General features: G+C 37.7%; 1 protein-coding gene across 7 annotated transcripts in view; it reads right to left on the bottom strand.

Annotated features, from left to right (window-relative positions):
• The window catches only part of RHOT1 (ras homolog family member T1), a 60,759-nt gene that overhangs the window by 7,507 nt on the left and 29,257 nt on the right, over positions 1-23,995 (bottom strand). For 2 of the 7 annotated variants that reach the window (XM_036033397.1, XM_028519594.2), the window contains exons 10-20: positions 23,359-23,467; positions 22,486-22,606; positions 20,025-20,109; positions 19,510-19,655; positions 15,983-16,083; positions 12,632-12,762; positions 11,738-11,821; positions 10,089-10,208; positions 8,373-8,575; positions 7,233-7,328; positions 5,512-5,634 (exon numbers count right to left, since the gene is read on the bottom strand). In XM_036033397.1, coding sequence (XP_035889290.1) covers positions 5,512-5,634; positions 7,233-7,328; positions 8,373-8,575; positions 10,089-10,208; positions 11,738-11,821; positions 12,632-12,762; positions 15,983-16,083; positions 19,510-19,655; positions 20,025-20,109; positions 22,486-22,606; positions 23,359-23,467 — 1,319 coding nt within the window. Of the gene's footprint in view, positions 1-4,075; positions 4,190-5,511; positions 5,635-7,232; positions 7,329-8,372; positions 8,576-10,088; positions 10,209-11,737; positions 11,822-12,631; positions 12,763-15,982; positions 16,084-19,509; positions 19,656-20,024; positions 20,110-22,485; positions 22,607-23,358; positions 23,468-23,995 lie in introns of all 7 variants that reach the window. The other 5 variants (XM_028519595.1, XM_036033398.1, XR_004904825.1 and 2 more) reach the window with 4 other exon arrangements.

Below are 23,995 nucleotides of genomic sequence, written 5' to 3'. Positions count from 1 at the left end.
TGGCACCGCTGGGGCTCTGCTAACAGTCAGTGTGAACTATGCCCTTGGTTTCGGAAGTAAAACGCGGTTACCAAACTAAAGGAGTAACATGAACAAATAATGTATAAGGCTAATGCAAATAATAAAATTGAATAAAAGAAATCCTAAAACCAAAATAAACATCAAAGAAATTCACACCAAAATAATAAACTTTAAAATAAACAATTCTGATTGATTTATAGGTTAGGAGGAGTGGATTATACACAGAAAACTAGCTGATAAAGGGACTGAAAGGAGATAAAAAAATGACTAAGGGGCAGAGACAAACAAATGAGAATGAACACCTAAAGGAAGGGAAGGAAGGGACAAATTAAAGTTCACAGCACACTACAGTATAATAACATCTTCATGAAAAATAGGAGAGTTTCTGAAGTCAGAATAACAAATACTTAATAAACTGAAATCCTGGGTAGTTCAAACCAACAATCAAGCTCACGCCTAACCATTTTAACGCTTTCACATCAAAAAGATAACTTAAGAGTATCTTAAGAAAAAAATATAATCAAAAGATATTTTCCCAGGAACATGATTTATCCTATTTGAAATGAAGGCATTGCCAAACATTAAAATCATCTGACCATGTTAATCATCTTCCACATGTATTTAAATTCAAATAATTCCAGGTATTTGTAAGTTATTCTAAAGAAAAACATAAACCTATCCAGATCTGGAGGGGGAGGCCATAATTACCAAAGTTACATGTCAGATACATAGTTTAATGCTTCTTTCATATTTTTTTCTTCCTTTTCTTTCTTTTTTTTTTTGTTGTTGTTACCAGACAGGGGTCTGGCCCTAAGTGGGTCTGCCTAAGGCCAGCTAAGGCCAGTGTGTGGGTTCTTGACTTGCCGTTGGAAAGATGTCACAACCCAGATGTCCAGGTGAGGAAACATCTATTAAAGCTGGGGACAGTGAAACAAGGAAGGGATCAGCATAGAAGAAGCAACAGGAGAGCCTAAGCTGGGCTGCCTGAGCTCACTGGGGAGTCAGAGGAAAGGGGGCTTTGGGGACAGGTTCGGGGGATTAGTCTGAGACAAGCTGCCAGCTGCCCACTGCTTTAGGAGAGCCTGCTTGTGGAGAAAGAAGTGCGGGGAGAATGGAAAGGGAATGGCACCAGCTACTCCCAAGAGGGAGTGTACACCTTCTCTCATGTTTTGAAATCAATATACATTCAGTTAAACTGGAAAAAAATATTACTACTTTCTGCTTAAAATCTGTATTGCCAGTATATAAACTAAAAAAAAAAAAAAGACAATCTTTTCTGGTCAAAGACACCATAGCTAGGGAAAAAATGGATGACTTCAGAAATGAATTTATTAAAATTGCCTAAGTGTAAATTCACAGGCTTAAATCCTCTCGTCGTCAGGTTATAAGTACTTCCTTTTTCAGCCTGGATCAAGATCACTGAAAATATAATTAAAGTTTAAAGAAAAAAAAATTAACAACATAATATCTAGAAAGATACTTAAAAATAAGTCCATTATCTCTTCATCCTCAAACTTTGCCCCAGCTCAACGCAGATCCTATCCAAAGCAGGTACTTAGGTATTTACATCAGTAAATCAAGGTGGGGTGTGTGATTCAGGGAAAACTGTCCTGGGACATGCATTATCTCTGGAAGGAATTCCTGGTCCAGCTAGCGGCATTTTCACGTGTGCACTGGAACAATGCACTAATTCGAGACCAGCAGGTACGTATCAATATCTGTCTATCGATTTCTTTGCAGACATTTGATGAAACTTTCAGCTTCAATATAATTTTTAAAACTGCTCTTTACAGTTCTAGATCAAATATTAGGCATGGTAGATTTCAAAAGACCACAGACTTAAGACATAGTGTTGAGAGAGAATCCTCCTTACTGAATCAGAGTGAAAACTTCTTAAATGACTTGTACGCAATCAATCCTTTCCGTTTCTGTAACATTAATATATATTTAGCATGGTAAGCCAATGGTGACCAACCACCGAAGGTTACCAAGACCTGAGAAATACTAGGATAAGGTGATTCCATTCTCACCTCATCACCCTGTAACTTTTTCAGATTTTCACGAGCAAGGAGTAAAACGGAAGAGGAGGGGTGGGTGGGAGAGGTTCTCATCCCTTAGGTGCACTTCTGTGTCTGTGTGTCTCCGTTTCACAACTCTGAGCTGTAGCTTAAGACTGAGGTTGCGAACTGGTGGCCTATAAACATGTTTTGTTTGCTCTGAGTAGTACTTTTAACATTTGATTGCTATTATTTAAATATCAGGAAATTTCACATACAAATCCTGATTTCTAGTCTCACAGAATCAGAAGACCTGGTGATGGCATGGGACCAAGACAACTGAAAATGTAATTAAAGTTTAAAGAAAAAAAAAACAGATGGGCCGAGCTGAGTTGTGGGCCCTCTTTTAGACAGGGCCATCACAGTCCCCACCCCTCTTATTTCGTGAACTTGGCCATCTTCATTCATTCGAATTATTCATCCAGATCCTACAGGCATTAATTTGGGCCTCCACCCTCACCAGCCTTACCTACATCCTTTTGTAACTAGAAGAAACTTCGGTATACAACTTTAAATTTCTACTGTACTTCTATAATCAATTACTGAAATGCTACAGGGGTCAGGAAGGAGTTCTTTGAAAGGTACACTGGTCTCCTTCCTCATCCTTTTCATTCCTTCCATGCCTGACTACCAACCAGATGTCAGTGATGTATCTCAACATGACCATTAAATTTCTTCTAGTTTATAAATACATACAACAAAATGTACTGATTTCTCTTCAAGGATCACTGTACAGAGCAATGTACTACGAGCAAGCTCATTCAGTCATGCATACCCAGCCTATTTCACTTGGAAGCTGATTAAACCGATCTAAGAATAAAACTGTCATTAAGATGCTGACAATAAATCAACCTGCAATTCTGGACAATCAAGAGTTTCTAGAATAAATAAAATAGATGGTTTGTGATCAGCAATTACTAGGTGCCAAGGTGGGTTCACCAAGAATAAGACTCCAAAGAGTCACTTCCTATTTAGATAAAATTACTTTGCTGGTAAATAGAAGGAATGTGGTAGAAATTATATAATTATTTTTTTTTAAAAGCCCTCCATGAAATCTTTCAGAAGACAAAATATGGACTGGATAATAAAATATTTTGAAGTGTCAGAGTAATCTTTCCCCAGAACTGTGAACCTTTACCACTGGGAAGAGCTCTCCAGTGGAGTGCTACTGGGCTGCTTGCTTCAGCGCGTGCTCTCTCTCTCCAATCTCTGGGAATTCAACAGTGTATTTTAATCAACTACTAGAAACATAAAAAAGATCTACCAAATCTTCAAGTAACACAATGCTGAGAGAGATATATAATGGGACAAATGATAAAAATAATGTTTGAAATGACTGAGTTAGAACAAATGGATCAAAAAGAATGACATTTAATAGAGATACATATGTATCTGCAATTAGATTCAAAGAGTCAACTAAAAATGGCAGATATATACTTAGAGAGGAGGAGACACTGTCTTAACAGCACTTCAATTGGAAAATATCTGGTTTCAATTAACTCCAAGATTAATGTGCATCAACAGTGAGCAGGGACTGCTAAAACATTAAGTCATGCAGTAGATAGGTGCTGTCCTAACTGTGGAACACAAGTCAGATCACACCTGGAGCACTAATCTCCATTCACAGTGTCACCTTTCAAGAGGTACTCTAAAAACCTTAAGCTCTGCCCTGGCTGGTGTGGCTCAGTGGATTGAGCACCAACTGGCCTGCAAACAGAAAGGTCACTGGTTTGATTCCCAGTCAGGGCACATGCCTGGGTTGCGAGCCAGGTCCCTGGCTGGGGGGACTGCAAAAGGCAGCTGATGGGTGTTTCTCTCAAACATCAATGTTTCTCTCCCTTTCTCCCTCCCTTCCCTCTCTCTAAAAATAAATAAATTAAAAAAAAAAAAAAACAAAAACAAACCCTAAGGGGCTTTGAGATGAGGACAACCAGGAGTGATGAAGTCACTAAAACATCGAATTTAAGAAAAGGCTGAAAGAAATGGGGATGTTCTACCTGGAGAAGAGAAAATTAGGGGAGGCATGATGGCCGTCTTCAAATGTCTGAAGGATTGCTATGTTGAAGAGGGAGTAGAATAGTCGTATGTTGTTCTAAAGGGCAGAACTAAAACTAAAGGAAAGAAAGTTATAGGGAAATCATTTTAGTTAAAAAAAAAAAAAAAAAGCAAAAGCAAAAACCCTCTCCAATGAGGAAAGCCATCAGCAGATAAACAGCAGTCTCTCAGGAAGGCATTTTAATAGGAAGTTAGGCCAGAAGGATTTTAGAATCTCTTCCAACTCTACCACTCCCAAATCAGAGCTCCTGAACGTTGTTTGGTTTGAACTAGCCTGCAGTTTTTCACAGTTGTCGTGGGAAAATCTGTATTACTGCTTTATGAGGTGCCATTCAAAGGATAGAGGCAGAACTTTACCACCAAATGAGGGTGGTAATCCCTTCAAAGCAGTCGCCTGAGATGGCTGCATTCTCATTCCAGAGTTGCTAGTGCTCGAAACCTCATCAAAACTCGTTCAGAAAGCTTTCCTAGTCAGTTTCTGGCTCACATAAGATACAGTCTTGCTGTGTCATAGCCACGCCTACCATATTAAGCCCAGATGACAATGACATTGGAATGATTTCAGAATCCTAATTCATCCTTAGATACATAAAAAATTTGACATCAGAGAGAAAATTAATATTATACAGGCTCTTGATTGCCCCCAAAATGTAAAATCAATTTGAACTAATGTAGCATTACCAAAATAAGAATATAACCTCCCAAGTTCATTGCTTTGAGGGAATGTATATATCCTATTTTTTTCTTTCTTTTATCAAAGTATATTACTTTCTAGGCATATGTCATATTTTGGACTCAATTATAAAGATCTCAAAAACTAGTACTATAGATCTTTTTTCTTTTCCATATTCCTTTGAATCCTTCAAGTTGGTTATTATCCTCATTTCCAGAAACCAAGCTCTTTCAGGTAAATATTCCAGGTTCTTACGATAGGTAATTTTTTCAAACCCAAGATATTGTTCACATTAGTATGGTTTTAGTAAGTGGTATTATTTGAGTGTAAGCTAAATACAGTATAACATTTGGGATCAACATGTCTTTTCCTCACTATGAATGTCCTAATCTATTTCTACAACTCTCAGCCAAAAGATTTTAATCTTATACATATTATCCTCTAATACAAAAGATACTTTATTCCCTTAATGAAAAAAGAACACCTAAACTCTCAGTCCCCTAAACATATCTATTAATTTGAAGGCATCATTAAGAATGATTCCAATTCTGAACACGCCACCACAGTGAGAATTCTAGTGGAAGGTAGCTGGGCATCAGTCAGCTCGTTGTGTTTGCGGTGAGTATCTATATAATAAACAGTTATCCACTGTTTCCTTTTGTATTTTAACAGAATGCCTGGTACCCAGTAAATAAAGTTAAGAACCTGTTAAGAACTGCAGTGAAGATTTTGTTCTTTACAGATTGCAGCAAGTCTGAGTTGAGGAAGTTCTGACAGATGCAAAATGTACACCTGTTGCAGGTGCACATACAGCGTAACCGGGCATGGCTGTGAAAACACACAGAAGGACAGGAGTTGAGTTCTTACTTACAAATACGGCACAAGTCAGGGTGTGCCAACTTAAAAAAAAAGGCTTAGGCATAAGCAACACTAAGGAAAAGGATAGTGTGGGGCATGCTAAAGTTGTGCAGAATTCCACATATATCAAAAATACAGTCAATAGCCATAGCTCCCACCTCCCTCCCTATAGGAAATCTAAAGACAAGGGGGGCTAGAATTATTATTCCAAGAGTTACAGTGGAATAAATATGCACAGCAATAGATGGCACCCTCATCTAAATTAATAAAAAGAAAAACTGAGTAAGCCATACCACCCACCAAATGGACAAGTTTGCTAACATTTAAATAACCATCCCCTCCTCCTCCTCCCTCAGCATACACACATGCCTGAAAACCAGGAAGGAGAAGAGTGACAAATACACAAAAAAGCCAAAAGATGGGTATATTCAACCCTGATGAGATATGAACAACACTGTTTTCAATTATCAAGCACTCTGGTTCCCAAAGGAAATCAAAGGGCTTCATCTTGAACAAAGTATAGGGTTAATTTCATCTGCTACTAAAACACAGTAGCTAAGGATGATAGCATGAAACTCTGGGTGAGAATGTAAAAATCAACAATGGATCCAATTGGTATTAGGTATGAAATTTAGGGAAGCTTTCTGACTCCTTTCTGGTTGAGTGGAGTTGCACTAGTTGGTACAGGCACGAGGGGCAACCCACTTCACCTCCGCCCTAGCAACCGAAGCAGGGGGTCTCCAATGACTGTTCAGTGGTCAGAGCCACGCAGACGTACAAAGCCACCACACCACCCCTGAAGAGGCACTGGCGCAGAACCCCCTCAGAAGAGCGCCACCTGATGAATCAATGCCATCACTTCCTGTAACACCTGAACATTTTTTAGAGGCTTCTCAGTCAAAGGACTGGCCCATTCTGACTGGCTTAGCTTGTAAGATCTGGTGAGACCACAGCGCAAGGTGGCATGGTTGTGGAGATTAACAGCATCCCAATAATGCCTAGTTCCCAACATAAAAAAAACAAGAATTAATTTATTAAAAAACTCTTACAGGCTCAAGACATTCCTTTTTAAAACTTTACTTGTGATGATGAACATATAACTGCTACTAAGTCACTGCCAGCTGTCATACTGGAATCCATCTGTTATTTTATAAATTGAATCTGACTCTTCAACATATACAGGCTCCACCCACCAAGAGGAGGGATGCAAAGTATGCTTAGCAACAGGGAGATGCTTCATGAGAAGGAGTTTGGGATTAGCCATATGGACAAGTATCCAAGTATGTACATTTATCATATATACACACACATACACACACACACATACACATATTGCAGTAAAATGTTTTCAAGATGCAGATCTAAAAACACAGTTGCAGTTGTTTACAAGATTAAAATAGTGCATTTATACAGTAAAAAAAGACACCATAATATACAGTTAGGCAGTAAGCCTGACCAAGCAGTGCGTTTCTGACTAATTACTAAATTATGGCAAGAAAGGAGATTTGTTCATCTATAAGAAAATATCAACAAAATCCCACTGAAGCCGTAAGGAAAAAGTAACTTACAAAGCAGTTTTTAGAAAGACCCAGATTTTTCTCAAATTCTCTATTCTATCAGTGCTGCCCGTGCCTCGGGAGAGTCTGTCTCTGTAATGATCCTCTCTGTAGATAACATACATGAGAGTTTTAAAGCAAAGGTGAAACACATAATAAATAAGGTTGTGTGTATCTTATAGTAATAGAAATGGCTTGTCTTCCAACATAAATAGAATTTCAAGGGTTTACTGCATTTTTAAAAGTACTAATTAGTCAATGAAACAGCAGTAGATTTAACTTTGACCCAAAAAATCTGTAACAAATTAACAACTTTCTGAAAAACCTCAGTCTATAGCACTGTAGGATTACTCTATTTCATACTGTAGCTTCCATAAGAAAAATAATTTAGAGAATAACATAATCATAAATAGAATGAACTATAAAGTCCTGAGAAACGCACTGCCTGAAAAACTATCTTGTTACAAAACAGAATTTACACACAGCACTGGAGGAGAAGGCCACTGGCAGCCATGCAGTCCTAAGGCAGCCAGCCAGCCATGGCGGTGGCCACAGGTATGTGCTTGTGCACATGCATGTGCAGATATACAATAAATGTACACGACACTTGCGGCACAACACAATGGGAAACATTCATATAGAGAAATTCCAATTCCAACTACCTTTCACAGCACTTAAAAAAGGCATTATGTCCTGAACTCAAACATACCCATAATTTAAATAAAAGATTTTAGAATCTTTCACACACTTAAGGTCAATTAATTGACATGAAAGTATAAAAATGAACTTTTTCACATGGAAATGCCTTATAAGCATAAAGCAACATGTGCCAACCCCATTTTATTACAGTAAGACTACTGTTTTTTTTTCACTGCTGGGTGAGGGGCTGAGTTTTATTGTACTATCCTATTAATATAGTTACAGCCTGCTCAAAAATACACAAATGCTGTTAGAAGTACTGTTTATATAATATTATGGCACCCAAACCAAACTTGCATTTACTCAAATTTGTACCTTCTCATTACAAAGTCTCTTTCTGTTGCTGAACAACTTCTATGTGACAAAGAAAGATTCCACCCTCATGGCTAATAATGGCATGCAATGTTGTTATGAACCATGCAACATAAAAATGGTGATGGAGCAAGTACTTACGGGTACATGGCCATTGTTGTCAGTTTAACAAAGATATCTTTACTGGGTGCATCAGCAGTATTGCAAGTGAAGGCTTGTGGTGGAGGCATTTTGTGTTTCCTGCAGAAATCAGTAGGTGAAATACTATATTCTTGTTTAACTTCATGCAGGTCTGACTTTGCAGCTATGATTAAGCAAGGTATTCTGCTGTCCATAAAGTGTTGCTATGGAATAAAAAATGAAATCAAAATCTGATGACAAGTTCAAAAATCACTCAGTTTAATTAAATGTGTACTAAAACTTTTCTCTGGATAGGAAAAGTGTCAATAATTTCAAAGAGCAAGTGAACTAAGAGGCAAAGATTGGCAGTGGTCCAGGTCAGTCTCATAAGACCGGGGCCACTTTTCTAATGCCAGTAACAATGTAAACCTGTAATGCTCTTCAGATTCAATAAAATTAAAAAAAAATTTTCTTAAAAAGATACAGTATTTTGAAATAAAAAGAAATCCACCTAAAAAAAATGCATGTCAATTCCTCTACCCTAAAACATACTACTTTTTTTTTTTAAGATTTTATTTATTTCTAGAGAGAAGGGTAGGGAGGGAAAAAGGAAGGGAGCGAAACATCAGTGGTTGCCTCTTGTGTGCCCTCTACTGGGGATCTGGATCACTACCCAGACTGTGACCTGACTGGAAATTGAATCAGTGACCTTTTGGTTCATAAGCCAGCACTCAATCCACTGAGCCACACCAGCCAGGGCAGAGCATAATGTCTTTGTACTACCTTTAGTCATTAAGCACAAGCATTTATATACTATGTTTATGTAGTTACAGTCATGCTGGATATAAACATTTCAAAATGTATAATACTGAATCTACCATGTTTTTAGAATTCAAAATCATTATTTTTAATGGTTGCTTAATAGTCCACTGGATTATTTTATCATTTTTTAAAATTGATTGATTGATTTTAGAAAGAAAGAGGGAGGAAGAAGGAGAGGGAGGTAGAGGAAAACAACAATTTGTTCACTTATTTATGCATACATCGGTTGCTTCTTGTATGTGCCCTGACTGGAGATCGAGCCCATAACCTTGGTGTATCAGGACGACACTATAACTAACTGAACTACCTGGCCAGGGTGGATTATTTTATCTTAATTTGGTAAAGCACCCTTCTATTCTTAGACATTTGAATTACTTCTAGTTTTTTGCTACTAAAAACAATGCTAGAATAAATTCCTTTGAACACATAGTTTTTTGCTTTAGTTGGTCTGAAGGTTGTGGGTTATTGTTAAGCGGAACATATAGTTTTTTACTCTGATTAATTCTTTTTTTGTTTGTTTGTTTGTTTGTTTTTTGATTAATTCTTATTGATTATCTCAAAGTGACTAGTAACTTTTCAAGCCTCTTGTTTCTCCTCTTGCTTTATAATTATGCTTGAGGTAAATGGCAACATATAATCCATGTGCATTGCTAACAGCCAAGAAGAGCTTCCATGAATACAGAGCTTCATAACCAGGAATGCACATGAGTCATGTGTGGAGAAAATGTTTTTAAAAACACAAATGTCTAGCACCTTACCGCCTCAGAATGAAATGAGAACGTTTAGAAAGGACACAGATGTATGTGTTTTCAAAAAGCTTCATGAATGATTTCCTTGGTTAGACAACACCACATTACAATTCCATTAAACTCCATATAAAGTTAAACTCAGTTACAGACCAAAAGAGAAACAAACCTTAAAAATCCTGGCACAGTATTCAAAGGATTTGGGGTTACTGACATCATATACCAAGCACACAACATCACAAATGATCTCAGCCTCTGTAAGAAATTCCGATTCTGAAATATCATGCATCTGTAAAAAGAAAAACATAATGAGAAACAAATATCATAATATCAATGTATAATGAAAGTCATGATGTTTAATTCCTTGTTTAGCTTGTTCCTAATTTTAAAAATACTAGTTACGCATTAATTTTCAGGCCATTTTTAGAAGTAGGAAATGCAGATAAACAAGTAGCTTCTGATTTTGTGAATTAAAAAGGTGATTAAGGTCTACAGAAGCTGCCGTTTACTGAGTGACTGAAGTGCTCTGGGCAGGCCTTTCACCTGCATTCTCCACATTCCACAGACAGAAAGACGGGCCACAACATTAAGTCAACTGCCTAAGATAGCACATCTAACAAATCACTAGACCAAAAAGTGAACATAGATATGACTCCGAGCCTATTTTCTTTCTGCATCACCTTTTCTTCCCACCAATCAAAAACACAAAGCAAGGAACTCTTTGCACTGTGGTCTTCCTGTTCTACTTTATTGCCTACACTTTTTCAATGTTAACTATAAAACTTCTGAAGAAATATCTCATCTATGATACGGTAATGATCCAATAAGATGAAATTCAGTACCAAGTTATATAAGGTAGTGCCTCTTTGCAGAGGAGAAGAAAGGGGAAGTGTAGTGTCAGAAGTGACTCAATATATTCCAAATAAAACAGAATATAGCGTGCATATTCAGACATGAAAGATACCAATTTACGAAGAATAATAGAAGAATAAAAGCAGGAAAGCTAACAGTCAGCAGTATTTACTGAGTACACACTAGGCAGAACTAGTAGGAAAAGAAGAGGGATAAACTAGGTTTAATAAGAAACTGACAAAACTTTTACCATGAAGAGTAAAATACGTATAAAATTCAACTGATCATTTGTCTGGCAGAATAAATTATTTCCAAAAAGAAAAAAGAGAGGAAATGGGCTTTTTCTAGTACCTATCACTTGTTAGGAGTCTCTCAGACTAGCTAACTTAGTAAGAGACTTGGGCTCAGAGGAAGGGAGCCACTTGCTGGAAGTGACAGAGCTAATCGGTGCTGGGCTAGGGTTCAGAGCACAGTGTGGCTGGCCAACCCATGCTCTCCTTCCCCCGTGTCTCACAGTCCCCTTTCAGTACCGCCCTTCTTCCCCTCGTTTTTTTAGGCTGTCGCATTTGTTAACTATGTCCCTTCCCTGCTAAATAGGTAAGATTCGATTCAGGTCAAACATACATTACCAAGCACTTGCACTAAGTTTTTCATATTAATTTCTAATTAAGAGGAGAGGATAACTTTTTAAAAACAAAAGTACAAGAAGAAGTAGAAAGTTCTTTTTTTACTTTCTTATTGTAGTATAATATACAACTAAGCACACAAATAGATGTGTTTTACTTACAGCTATACCCATGTAATCACCAAACATATCAAGGGAGTTAAAATCAACTTCAGTGGGAAAAAAAAATTCACACAAAAGTTCCATGTACAGTTATTAAATCAAACCTAACTAGTTTCCAAAGAGGCTTTTAAAAACATACAAAATAATTAATAATTTTTATATTCCACAGAATTTCTTACCAACAAGTACTTCTCTTGCCCGTACACATAAACAGTGTTAATCGCATAGTAGGATTTATGGTCATCACGGATTTTCTTCTGCCTCTGAAAATAACCGAAATGTTCAGTATTTACAGTAAGATATTACAGTATCTCGTTATCATCAACACCTATACCTGCAGGTCTGTCATAAATAAGAGGCATTCTTCCCTACACTATGTATTATTTATGAGTACGAAGGGGAAATGGACTTTACGTTTCTTAGTTCTTAAGGTCTAAGACAAAAGGTGCATCTGTTCAGCACAGAGTGAAAGTGGTAGCTGGAAAGGAAGTCAACACCATTACTGAAATTGTATTCCAGAGCCCCCTGCTGGCAACTCTCATTACACTGTAATTTCATCTGATATGAGACTCATCTGGAAATAACGTCCATCTCCCTACTCGAAGAAGCAATAGTCAGAATTAGATTTCAGTATTCAATTTGAAGTATTCACTGTACATTTACTTCATGCCAAGCACTGTTGGGGCTGTGTATTCATTCAATCCTCATCTAAACACTGGCTTAAAAAAAGGGCAAATGATAGCTAACATCATCAAAAAAACAAAGAATGATGAACACATAATACAATATACAGATGACATATTATAGAAATGTGCACTGGGAAGCTATATAATGTTATTAACCAATGTCACCCCAACAAATTGAATAAAAAAGAAAGTATATTAAAAATAAATAAAGAGTAAAAAAGACAAAACAAAACAAAGTATAAAGCCAGGTCAGTAAGATTATTGTTACACTTTAGATTGTACTAATAATATACATTGGTCACTGAATTCTAGTGATCATCTAATAAGGTTAGTGGCTATAAAAAAATATGTAAACTTGTGAGTATAAAAATTTCTGAGAATTCTTACCACCAAGTTTCTTCCAAGAAGAGCCTGAAGAACTCCACTTTTTCCACAGTTTTTCATCCCAATTACATTACACCTGAACACATTTCTTTGGGTCTGTTTTTTCTGAAGGTCTATCTTCTTATCTCTTGTTACTAAAAAGAAAAAAAGAACCTACTTATGTACCACTGAGACTCACTGAGCCTCCATTTTACCTTCTGCATAATAGGGTATTACTACTTACCACTTCTATCAATAAACAAACATACCGTACAAAAGTCAAAATGTGTGTGAAATAAAAGTACTATATAAAGAAGATGGAGGCATAGGTAGATATGCTTCACTTCCTTGCACAACCAAAAGAAGGATAACAACCAATTTAAAGACAAAAAGCAACTAGAAACTTCCAGAAAATCTAACTTTGTGGAAGTCTGACAACCAAGGAGTTAAAGAAGAAAGAAGAAACATTCATCTAGGCTTAGGAGGGGTGGAGACCAGAAGCTGGTGTGGAGAAGATACACAGCAAGGCAGCAGCTGGCAGACTGGGTGGGCAGGGCCCTGCCGGTAGACTGGGTGGTCCTACATTCTGGGAACAACTGGGGATCAAGACAGATTGCGCAACCCAGGGTTCCAGCACAGGCAAGACAAGGCCTTAGAACCTCTGGCTGTAAAAACCTGTGGGGGTTGTGGCTGTGGGAGATACTGCCAGACTCACAGGGCAGTCCATTGGAGAGACCCACAGGGTCCTAGAATGTACACAAACCCACCCACCCAGGAATCAGCACCAGAAGGGCCCAATTTGCTTGTGAGTAGTATGGGAAGTGACTGAAAGCATGGCGAGAACCAACCAAGTGGCACTATTCCCTTTCTGAGCACTCCGCCCCCACACAGCACCACAGTGCAGCAAACTGGTTTGCCCCACCCTGGAGAATACTTAAGGCTCCACCCCTTATAACGGAACAGGTGTGCTAACACAAAGAAACATCGCCCAAATGAAAGAACAGATCAAAACTCCAGAAAAAGAACTAAGCCACAAGGAGATAGACAACCTATCACATGCAGAGTTCAAAACACTGGTTATCAGGATGCTCAGAGAAATGATTGAGCATGGCTGCAAAATAAAGGAAGAAGTAAAGACTAGACAAAGTGGAATCAAGAAAAATATACAGGGAACCAACAGTGAAGGGAAGGAAACCGGGACTCAAATCAACTATTTGGAACAAAAGGAAGAAATAAACATTAAACCAAATGAGAAGAGGCTTAGGAACCCCCGGGACAACTTTTAAACATTCCAACATCGGAATCACAGGGGTGCCAGAAGGAGAAGAGAAAGAGCAAGAAATTGAAAACTTATCTGAACAAATAATGAAAGAGAACTTCCCCAATCTGGCAGAGGAAATAGATTTCCAGGAAGTCCAGAGATTCCCAAGAAATTGGACCCAAGGAGGAACACACCAAGGCACATCATAATTGTCACCCAGGACTAAAGATAAGGAGAGAATCTTAAAAGCAACAAGAGAAAAGGAGACAGTTACCTACAAAGGAGTTCTCATAAGACATCAGCTGATTTCTCAAAAGAAACCTTACAGGCAAGAAGGGGCTAGAAAGAAGTATTTAAAGTCATGAAATGCAAGGACCTATATCCAAGATTACTCTATCCAGCAAAGCTATCATTTAGAATGGAGGAGCAGATAAAGTGCTTCCCAGGCAAGGTCAAGTTAAAGGAGTTCATCATCATCAAGCCCTTATTATATGAAATGTTAAAGGGACTTATCTAAGAAAAAGAATATTAAAACTATGAATAGTAAATGACAACTAACTCAACTATCAGCAACTGAACCTAAAAAAACAAACTAGCAAACAACTAGAACAGGAACAGAGTCACAGAAACAGATCACATGGAGGGTTACCAGTGGGGAGGGGGAGAGGGAAGTATGAGGGAAAAAGTACAGGGAATAACAAGCATAAAGGGTAGGCAGAAAATAGACAGGAGGAGATTAAGAATAGTCTAGGAAATGGAGAAGCCAAAGATGTTGTATGTACGAACCATGGACATGAACTACGAGGGGTGGAATGCTGGAGGGAATGGGGGTACTGGGCAGCGAGGGATAAAGGGGAGAAAAAAATGGGTCAACTATAATAGCATAATCACTAAAATATACTTTAAAAAAGTACTAAATATAATGCAGAAAGGCCTTACCTACTAGAAAAACTGCATTTCTGAAAGCTGGCTGTAAAATGAACTTTTAGTAACCAAATGAAATGTGTTTAATCATAAAATTAGTATACTTTCATAAAGAAAATGATATCCTAAAGTGAATTCAAATTACAATAAATATAGTCAGCCTTATATTTCATTGATTTTGTGTGTGTGTATGTATCTTTGAGTTTGCAACTTGTATATCATAACACATTACAAACTCGAAGATGCTCTCTCAAATCTGCACTCTCTTGGATCTATAAATGGCACAGGGATATGCACTCTGGGGTTCACTGGCCTTTCAAAATGTAAATCTGTAAAAGAGGCAGACCAGAAAATGATGCTGTATCAGTAGAGCAATGGGATCTCTCCCTGAGATAAAGAGCTCTTAAGTTGTAGCTTAAAACATTCAATTGTAACTAAGCATCCATATGATGATGCATTATTTAGCATTAAAGATATATAAAAGCATAATTAGTGATACAGAAAGATGTCCACATTATTTTGTTGCATAAGAAAACCTCATGCTGGCTAGCAATTAGTTCCTTACTCTTTGATGCTGAATTAAATACTGTCTAATCGGTTAAGTGTTAAAGGGTATTTGCTCTGTCAATTTAATAATATTGGTTGTCTTCCTATGCTGAAGCTTCCTGTAAGATACAGCATTTTCCCCTCACCAATTAGGATATAAGAAACTCTTCAAATACCAGTTCCCTAGTGTGTTATTCTCATACCCGTGGGTTTTCTTTTAAGTGGAGGACACTGCTTGGCAAGAATTACAAGATTTGTGAGAAACTGATTAGTGTGGAAAATGGAACAAAAGCTGAGATATGTACTATCAGTTCAATACCAGGATCATATGTTATTGGCATTGTTTTTAATGTTCAAAGAAAATTAAAACAGGACAAACCATACTTTGAATGCCCATGGCCCTCCCTGATTTATCCGTGGAGTAACCTCAGGGGTAAACTGGAAGTAAAACCTCTACTCTTTCTTTTTCGATAAACAGTAAAATCAAGACTCTCAACTGGAAGGAAATGACCTAATCACAAGGAAAACGAATGAGAGTGTAGACACAACAACAAGCAAAGACATATTTATGTCCACTTTTACATAAAGAAGTAAAATCTTAAAAACTTTTCTATTTTTTTACTAATCAGTACTTGGACACTCACTTGTAAGAGCTGAGGCCTGAGACTCCTGCTCGGTCAGTATGGAATAGCCCAGGTAGCCCAGGTACTCCAGGCACCGCTGCACGTCTAAATAGGTCGTGAGCCTGGGAGACAGAAAAGTTTAAAACTTAAGAAGTTCCTCAATGAACATTTATAGAAAAAAAATTCTAGTAGCTCAAGTAATTTTACCACCAGACCCAGATAAGTTTTATCAGACTACTTTAATTTCCCATTCGCCCAACCACGATTTTTCCTACAATGCTCTTCTTAGGACCAAGAAGGCAGGAGAATCCAAGACACGGAGGGATTCCTGTACCTGCTCCACCTGCCCAGAGAAATTAAGGCCACATACACAAGCAGTGAGCTGCTGGTAAAATCAAGAGATGGGATTTTTTATATAATCTGCTTCCCAAGTTAGGGTTGGCCAAAAAGTTTAGTTTTTTTCCATAAGATGGCCCTAGTAGCATTTATAGTTGTCTTTAACTTCATTCAAAACAATTTTGTTAGACTGTATTTGTTTTTTTTAATTTTATTTTAATCATTGTTCAATTACAGTTTTCTCCTTTTTACTTCCAATCCAGCCCCCCCTCCCACTTGTTAGACTGTATTTGTAACAGCTGTCATATCAGCATGCATTTTAAAAAAATGATCAAATTGGTGAATTTCTGTGTAGGTATTTTAATATTAAAGATGAAAGAAAATAAGCAATTTTCAGTATATTAAGCTTTATTATTTCAAAAAAGGTAAAAATGCAAACCAAATGTTTTGTACAGTGCATGGAGAAGGTGCTGTGACTGATCAAATGTGTCAAAAGTGGTTTGTGAAATTTCATGCTAGAGCTTTCTCACTGGAAAATGCTCCATGGTTGGGTAGACTGCTTGAAATTAATAATGATCAAATCGAGACACTAATTGAGAACAATCAACATTATACCACATGGGAGACAGCCAACATACTCAAAATACCCACATCAATAAAGTTATTGGTGGAAATGAAAAATGTGTCTTTTATTTTACAGAAAAAAACCTTATAGACTTTTTGGCCAATGCAAACACAGTACACTGCAACTAATGGCTAGTTGAGAACTTAATTAAATCTGAAAAGATTTGTAAAAGGAGCAAAAACAACAGAAAGGGACTTGAACTCAGTTAGTTTATTTTATGATTTGAAAAAGAATAGATTCTGGCATTCAAAAAGTCAGTCACCAAGACAAACGTAATTACATCATCATACATGACCAGAGGATTTTCTTAGCACCCGTGATACAACAGCAACTAAGCTGTACCCAGACTGTAGACAAACCCTCACTAAGAATACACTAAAAACAAACAGCAAAAAACCCTTAAATTAAGTCTTCAGTGTCAAGTAAAATATGCTCTCCCCATATTTTGAAGGTGTAAGAATTGGGCAGTAGCAATAATGTTTCCAATTCCCTTAGTCAAAAAAATATTAAAATTTAGCTCATTTTTGATGTACGACTTATAACTGTTTCCCTGTACATCATCCAAAAGCAAAGAGATCCATCCCTTCCTGATAAATTACTAGAATATCTATTTTTTTAATTTTTAAAAAATTTTTACATATATTTTACTGATTATGCTATTACAGTTGTCCCATTTTCCCCCCTTTACTCCTCTCCACCCTGTACACCCTCTCCTACCCATATCCCCCCCTTTAGTCATGTCCATGTGTCATATTTATAAGTTCTTTAGCTTCTACATTTCCCATACTATTCTTACCCTCCCCCTGTCTATTTTCTACCTATCATCTATGCTACTTATTCTCTGTACCTTTTCCCCCTCTCTCCTCCTCTCACTCCCCTGTTGCTAACCCTCCGTGTGATCTCCATTTCTGTGGTTCTGTTCCTGTTCTAGTTGTTTGCTTAGTTTCTTTTGGTTTTGCTTTAGGTGTGGTTGTTAATAATTGTGAGTTTGCTGTCCTTTTACTATACATGTTTTTTCTGTATCTTCTTTTCTTAGATAAGTCCCTTTAACATTTCATAAAATAAGGGCTTGGTGATGATGAACTCCTTTAACTTGACCTTGCCTGGGAAGCACTTTATCTGCCCTTCCATTCTAAATGAAAGCTTTGCTGGATAGAGTAATCTGGGATATAGGTCCTTGTCTTTCATGACTTGGAATATTTCTTTCCAGCCCCTTCTTGCCTGTAAGGTCTCTTTGGAGAAATCAGCTGACAGTCTGATGGGAACTCCTTTGTAAGTGACTGTCCCCTTATCTCTTGCTGCTTCTAGGATTCTCTCCTTCATTTTTACCTTGGCTAATGTAATTATGATGTGCCTTGGTGTGTTTCTTCTTGGGTCCAACTTCTTTGGGGCTCTCTGAGCTTCCTGGATTTCCTGGAAGTCTATTTCCTTTGCCAGAATGGGGAAGTTCTCCTTTATTATTTGTTCAAATACGTGTTCAATCTGTTGCTTTTCCTCTTCCCTTCCTGGTACCCCTATAATTTGGATGCTGGAATGTTTAAAGATGTCCTGGAGGTTCCTAAGCTTCTATTCATTTTTTTGAATTCTTATTTCTTCATTCTTTCCTGTTTGGTTGTTTTTTTCTTCCTTCTGGTCCACTCTATTGTTTTGAGTCCCAGTTTCCTTCCTATCACTATTGGTTCTCCATGCATCTTCCTTCATCTTTTATGGTAACCTGCATTTTTTCACCTAATTTGCACCCAAAATCAACCAATTCTGTGAGCTTCCTGATCACCAGTGTTTTGAACTGTGCATCTGATAGACTGGCTATCTCTTGGTCGCTCAAAAGGATGAGTCCTGGGGCATTGATCTGTTTTTCTATTTGAGACATGTCTCTCTCTCTCTCTCTCTTTTTTTTTTTGGTCTGGTCGCTCCTGATACAGTGAGGGGCGGAGCTTTAGGTGTTCACCAGGGCTGGGCACCCCAGTGGCTAGATTGTGACGTTGTATGTGGGAGAGAGGGAGAAAGGGAACAATGGTGGTAGCTCCACTCTCCTGGGATCTCAGTTCCTTCCTTCAGATCCTCGGCTGCGCGCTCTGCCCCGGTCCACAGTCGCCACCTCACTGGGTCTGCCAGCTGCCGCTCACATACTCAGGGTCCACCCGCTGTGATCCTGCGGGCCCCGGATGCCTTATGCGCTCCCTGTTGCCCTATGCCACCATTTCTCCCTGTTCTCTGCACGCTGCGACCCGCGCCCAGCTGCCCCTCCTACCGGTCTGGATGAATGGGTCTACTTCAACTTCTTGGCTGTCCAACTTCCATTCAGATAAAATCTCTGCCAGTTCTGGGTGTTATTCTGCCTCTAAATTGTTGTAGTTCTGATCTTGGTTGTGCATGGAAGTACAGTGTGTCCACCTATGCCTCCATCTTGCCGGAAGTCAATTTCTAGAATATCTAAAGTTCATCTTAGAGATAGCAGCACTATAAAGCCTGCTTATTATAACTGAAGCACTTTGTAAGATCGGGAAACTTGCAAATGATTCATGTAATGCACTGTATTTTTAAACTAGTGGTAACTTCAAAGGAAACAGATGAGCTCTATACTCACGTCCACTGGGAGAGGAATCCCTGGTAGGTTATCCAGCCTTTTTCATTGGTACAAACTGTGTTGTTCACATCTGGCCCCCAAGGTATGTAAGGGAAAACTTTAAACAAATCTTTAAGCTCATCAGGTGACAAAGCACAGTCTCTATCCTGAAGATACACAAGGAAGTGCACACAATGTTTAGATATCTAAGACAATAATTTCCAAACACAAAAGCCCCCAGTCTAGTAAAGCTATGCTTCTAAAAACTAATGCATGACAAGAAATTTTACATTTTATCAAGAAAATTTCTTACATGTATATAAGAAAACCTATAGAAAAGTCTATAAAAACCAGACCTTTTCATCTTGAAAAAGTAAAAGTAAATAAATAAAATAAAGTATTCTTGCTAGTTTAACTTAAGAGAGTATACGCAATTTTTGGCTCTGTGACATAAGTACCCCATAGCTAAGGGAACACAGTTATTAAATGCTCACTGAAAAATATTTTACCAAGGAAAACTGCAACTACAAGCTTACCAAATCATGCTTGTCAAAGGTACTTTGGAGAAACAAATATGCATGATGATTTAATTCAGTTGTGCAATCAGGAGGTATTTTTAGCCTGTTGATGAAAAAATTTAAGAGTAAAACAAATCATTAATCAAATATTAAAATTTAATTTAAGAGATGAATATAAAACTGTGGTAAATCTTTTTATGGGATAATGCCATTTACAAAATGTCTCTGCTAGAGCCATTCAGATTTTTCCTGGGAAAAGTCATTAGCACAGCAATTCTCAAGGGTCACAGTAACACTCATTCCCAGGTGACATGTAAGGTTTTCTTAAACATATGAAGAGCAGGTTGAAATAAAAATTTTATAAATAATACTGATCAAACTGTAATGAGTTTGCTCCTCCTATATAAAAACAAGTTGTAAGTCATAATTATGCCAACACTGTAATGAACTGAAAATGATGTAAAAAGACATATTTCTGGCTGATTTGACCTTGCTGACCCATCCTAAATTTAGTTCAGCAAACATTTATCAAATGCCCTGAGCTAAGTACTAGGGACACAAAAATAAGACAGGCTTCCTCCTCTAAGAAACCACATTCAAGTGCGAGAACCACAAACAGATAACCGCACTACCTCAACGGAATTAGAGCACAGGCTGAGTGTGGGTCAGCTGAGAATGCTGGGGCAGCCCCCAGGAAACAGAACGTCTCCAGCTTAGGGGCGGAAAGGTGTCAGCACTGCTGAGGGACGCTGTTACCTGAATTAAGGCTTGAAAGACAAGAGGCATTAATTTGAGGGGAGAAGGAGGGAGAGAGTGAAAATACCAAGGGCAAAAGCCTTGAGTAGAAAACAACATAATTGGTGGACTATAAATAGTTCAGTATTTACTTCTAGAATGAAGGCAGGGAGTGAGCATGAGCAGATCATGAATGACCTTGTATACCATGTTAAGAAGCTTGGGCTTTATCCTGCCTTGAGGGGAAGTTCCATGGCCAAATCTGTACTTATGTATCTTTTTAATCTAGCAGCAGTGTGAAGGACAGAGGTAGAAAGTGTAATAAGAAAGCTAGAAAGCTTCAAGTGGTGGCTCTGAGAGGCTGTTCTGCAGAAAATTCAAGGCAGAGAACATAAAGAAATTGAAAGAGATAAGAGTGTAAGCCACAAAGCCATAAGAAATGGTGTTTCCTCACTGCCATACTTAAGAAAGCAACAAGCAATCCCTTATATAATTTATCTCCCCATGTAAATGGCACAGAAAACTACAAAAGGTCCTGGAACAAATCCAAACATTCATTTAATACAGATTTATTGAAAAATCTGGAAAATTACTTGAACCAAGATTTAATGACTTTGACAAGAGGTTTCAACTCAGAACTGATTAAGGGACCAGATATCCAAGGAGAAGGAACTTTGCTTCCTCAGTGATGGGGGAAGAAAAACACAACAAAGCCTTTCTGAATGCTTACACAGCTAGAGGCGCTATGCTAACACGAAGAAGGACGTCATGAAGATTACATGCTAGAAAAGTGAAGAAGAGGCTGAAGCCTCAAAGGCTAGATACTGGGCAGTCACTTCCCTGTTACAGGAGCGCCATCCTACAGCAAGGGAGTCTCCTGTTTTGGGGTGATTCGGGGTCCACTTTTAAACAAACAGAACTTACAATAGAATTATCTAAAGGAAAATAACCACAAATAGACTGATATTAAGGAAAAATCGTTATTTTATTTTGAGCTAAGAGCAGGCTATAGCCCTGGCTGGTGTGGCTCAGTGGATTGAGCACCAGCCTGTAAACCAAAGGGTCTCCAGTTTGATTCCCAGTCACAGCACATGCCTGGGTTGTAGGACAGGTCCCCAGTAGGTGGTGCATGAGAGGCAACCACACAGTGATATTTCTCTCCTTCCCTTTCTCCCTCCCTTCCCCTTTGTCTAAAAATAAATGAACAAAATCTTAAAAAAAAGAGAAAAAAGAGAGAACATGCTGTAAACCTTAGGGAGGAGAAGGACTAATGAAAAAAAAAAAAAGCTAATCAATATATCAATACTTCTCTCCTGATTTCAAAAACACTGCAAAATTCATTGATTTCAAAATTTGTTGTAAAATGAATTTTAAAAAATTCTTTTATTTTCCGTGAGAAAAGGAAAAGTGTGAGCCATGCTATAAATCAGTGGGCATGATTTTCACTCCCGAGGGAACATTCGGCGGTTTCTGGAGATGCTAGACATTCTCGGTTGTCACAGCGGGGGAAGGAGGCGTCACTGGCATCTAAGAACGTGCCAAACATCCTGTAATGCAAGGGACCGGTTCTACAGCAAAGAATTATCCAGACCAAAGTGTCAATAAAGCTGAGGTTGAGAAACCTTCTTATAAACCTCTCTATAAATCTAAATTATTCCTGAGTACCTTAATGCCTTCCTATGTGCTAAATAAAACTTTAAAATACTTAGCAAGTGAAATCAATGAGCAAGCCAAAGGTACATACAAGGGGAATAAATACTCAGGTGTCAGGTCCAGATCATCATCATAACCGAATCGTCGCAGCACAGTCCAAGTAGTCTCGTGTCTTCCTCTCTGGATAAAAAGTGTGTGTAAAAATAGAAAACCTGAAATAAAATGAATTAGTAAATACAGTTGATGTGAGAAAGGGCACAGGATCCATGGGAGAAAAGCATGGAACACATAATGGCAAGAGCTACATTCATAAACATATGCACACAGGTTTTGCATATTGAAGGTCAAATAAAAACAAAATCACAAGTGTCTCAAAAAAAAACAGAGCTGATTTCAGAATCATTTCACGTAACACCCAGGCCAGCAAGGGAAGACCCTGGATGGAAGAGCCAAAAACATATCCCGAGGAATGTACTGACATTCACAAAGTTATATGATAAAAACAAAGGAAACTGTTTTATAGATCTTCGTGTTTTATAATACAATATTCTGGTTTTCATTTATTTTATTGTGATTCTATCACACATTCTACAGGGAACATTTTGTACTTGGTAAATTTTACTGATAGACAAAATGTCCTCCCTAAAAATTTCTACTTAAGGGACGCTTATCAGTTGAAAAAACTTTAAGATAAATTTGTTTGTACCAGAAATCTCTTTTCCTCTGATGAGCCTCCACATTCCTGAGATCTAACCAATTCCCTTCCTCTAATTTACGCTAGCAGTAACGACAACAAATCCCTACCAAACTGTCTCTTTCAACTCCTACATATCCAAGTCAGATTTTAGGAACACCAGTACATATTAACATTTCCTTAAAATATAAATAAGGCTGTAAAGACTTTCACCTTATGCCAAATTTTGAAACTATGAAGGTCAAAAAGGGGAAAACACCATGCACTCACCTTTCAGTGTCAATCCACTATCAGCCACACCATCACTTATATGTTTTCTGACTACATTCTTGACATCTTCCAGAGCCTGTGGAGCTAGTGGAGTGTTGAAACAAATTCTCTAGCAAAAATAAATACATAAATAAATATATATATTTTTTAAAAACTGGCATTAAAACCACAAATAATACACAAAAATATTAATCTACAAAGTAATATTAAATCAGTGAGGTACAACCAAAAGAAACAAATTCTATATTACAATGATCTCTGTCTTATTTATGTAAAATATGTCATACTTAGAAGGAAAGAAACTGTCCCTACTTTCCCCACCACATTTCTAAAACACAGGGCTCTTTGTGACCCTATGTTATACAAAAATCAAGAAAGAAAAATAATTCGGAGTTCAGACTTCAAGTCATCCTTAATATATCCACTGTGCACCATGAAATACAGCTACCGAAGAGTCTCCTTAATTCCTATGCACAAGACAATTTTGTATCCTAGGCAAAGACTTAATTAAATAGCTTGATGTGAAAGATAGTTTTACATAAAAAATTCAAGTTTATCAATATATCATTGTTTAAGCTAATTGTTTAAGCTAATAAATTCTTATAGCTTTACTCAGCTAAAACAAATACCGCCCCCC

The sequence above is a fragment of the Phyllostomus discolor genome, chromosome 8 (genome assembly GCF_004126475.2).
Source record: "Phyllostomus discolor isolate MPI-MPIP mPhyDis1 chromosome 8, mPhyDis1.pri.v3, whole genome shotgun sequence".
Taxonomy (NCBI): domain Eukaryota; kingdom Metazoa; phylum Chordata; class Mammalia; order Chiroptera; family Phyllostomidae; genus Phyllostomus; species Phyllostomus discolor.
This window is presented reverse-complemented; position numbering and strand designations above follow the sequence as displayed.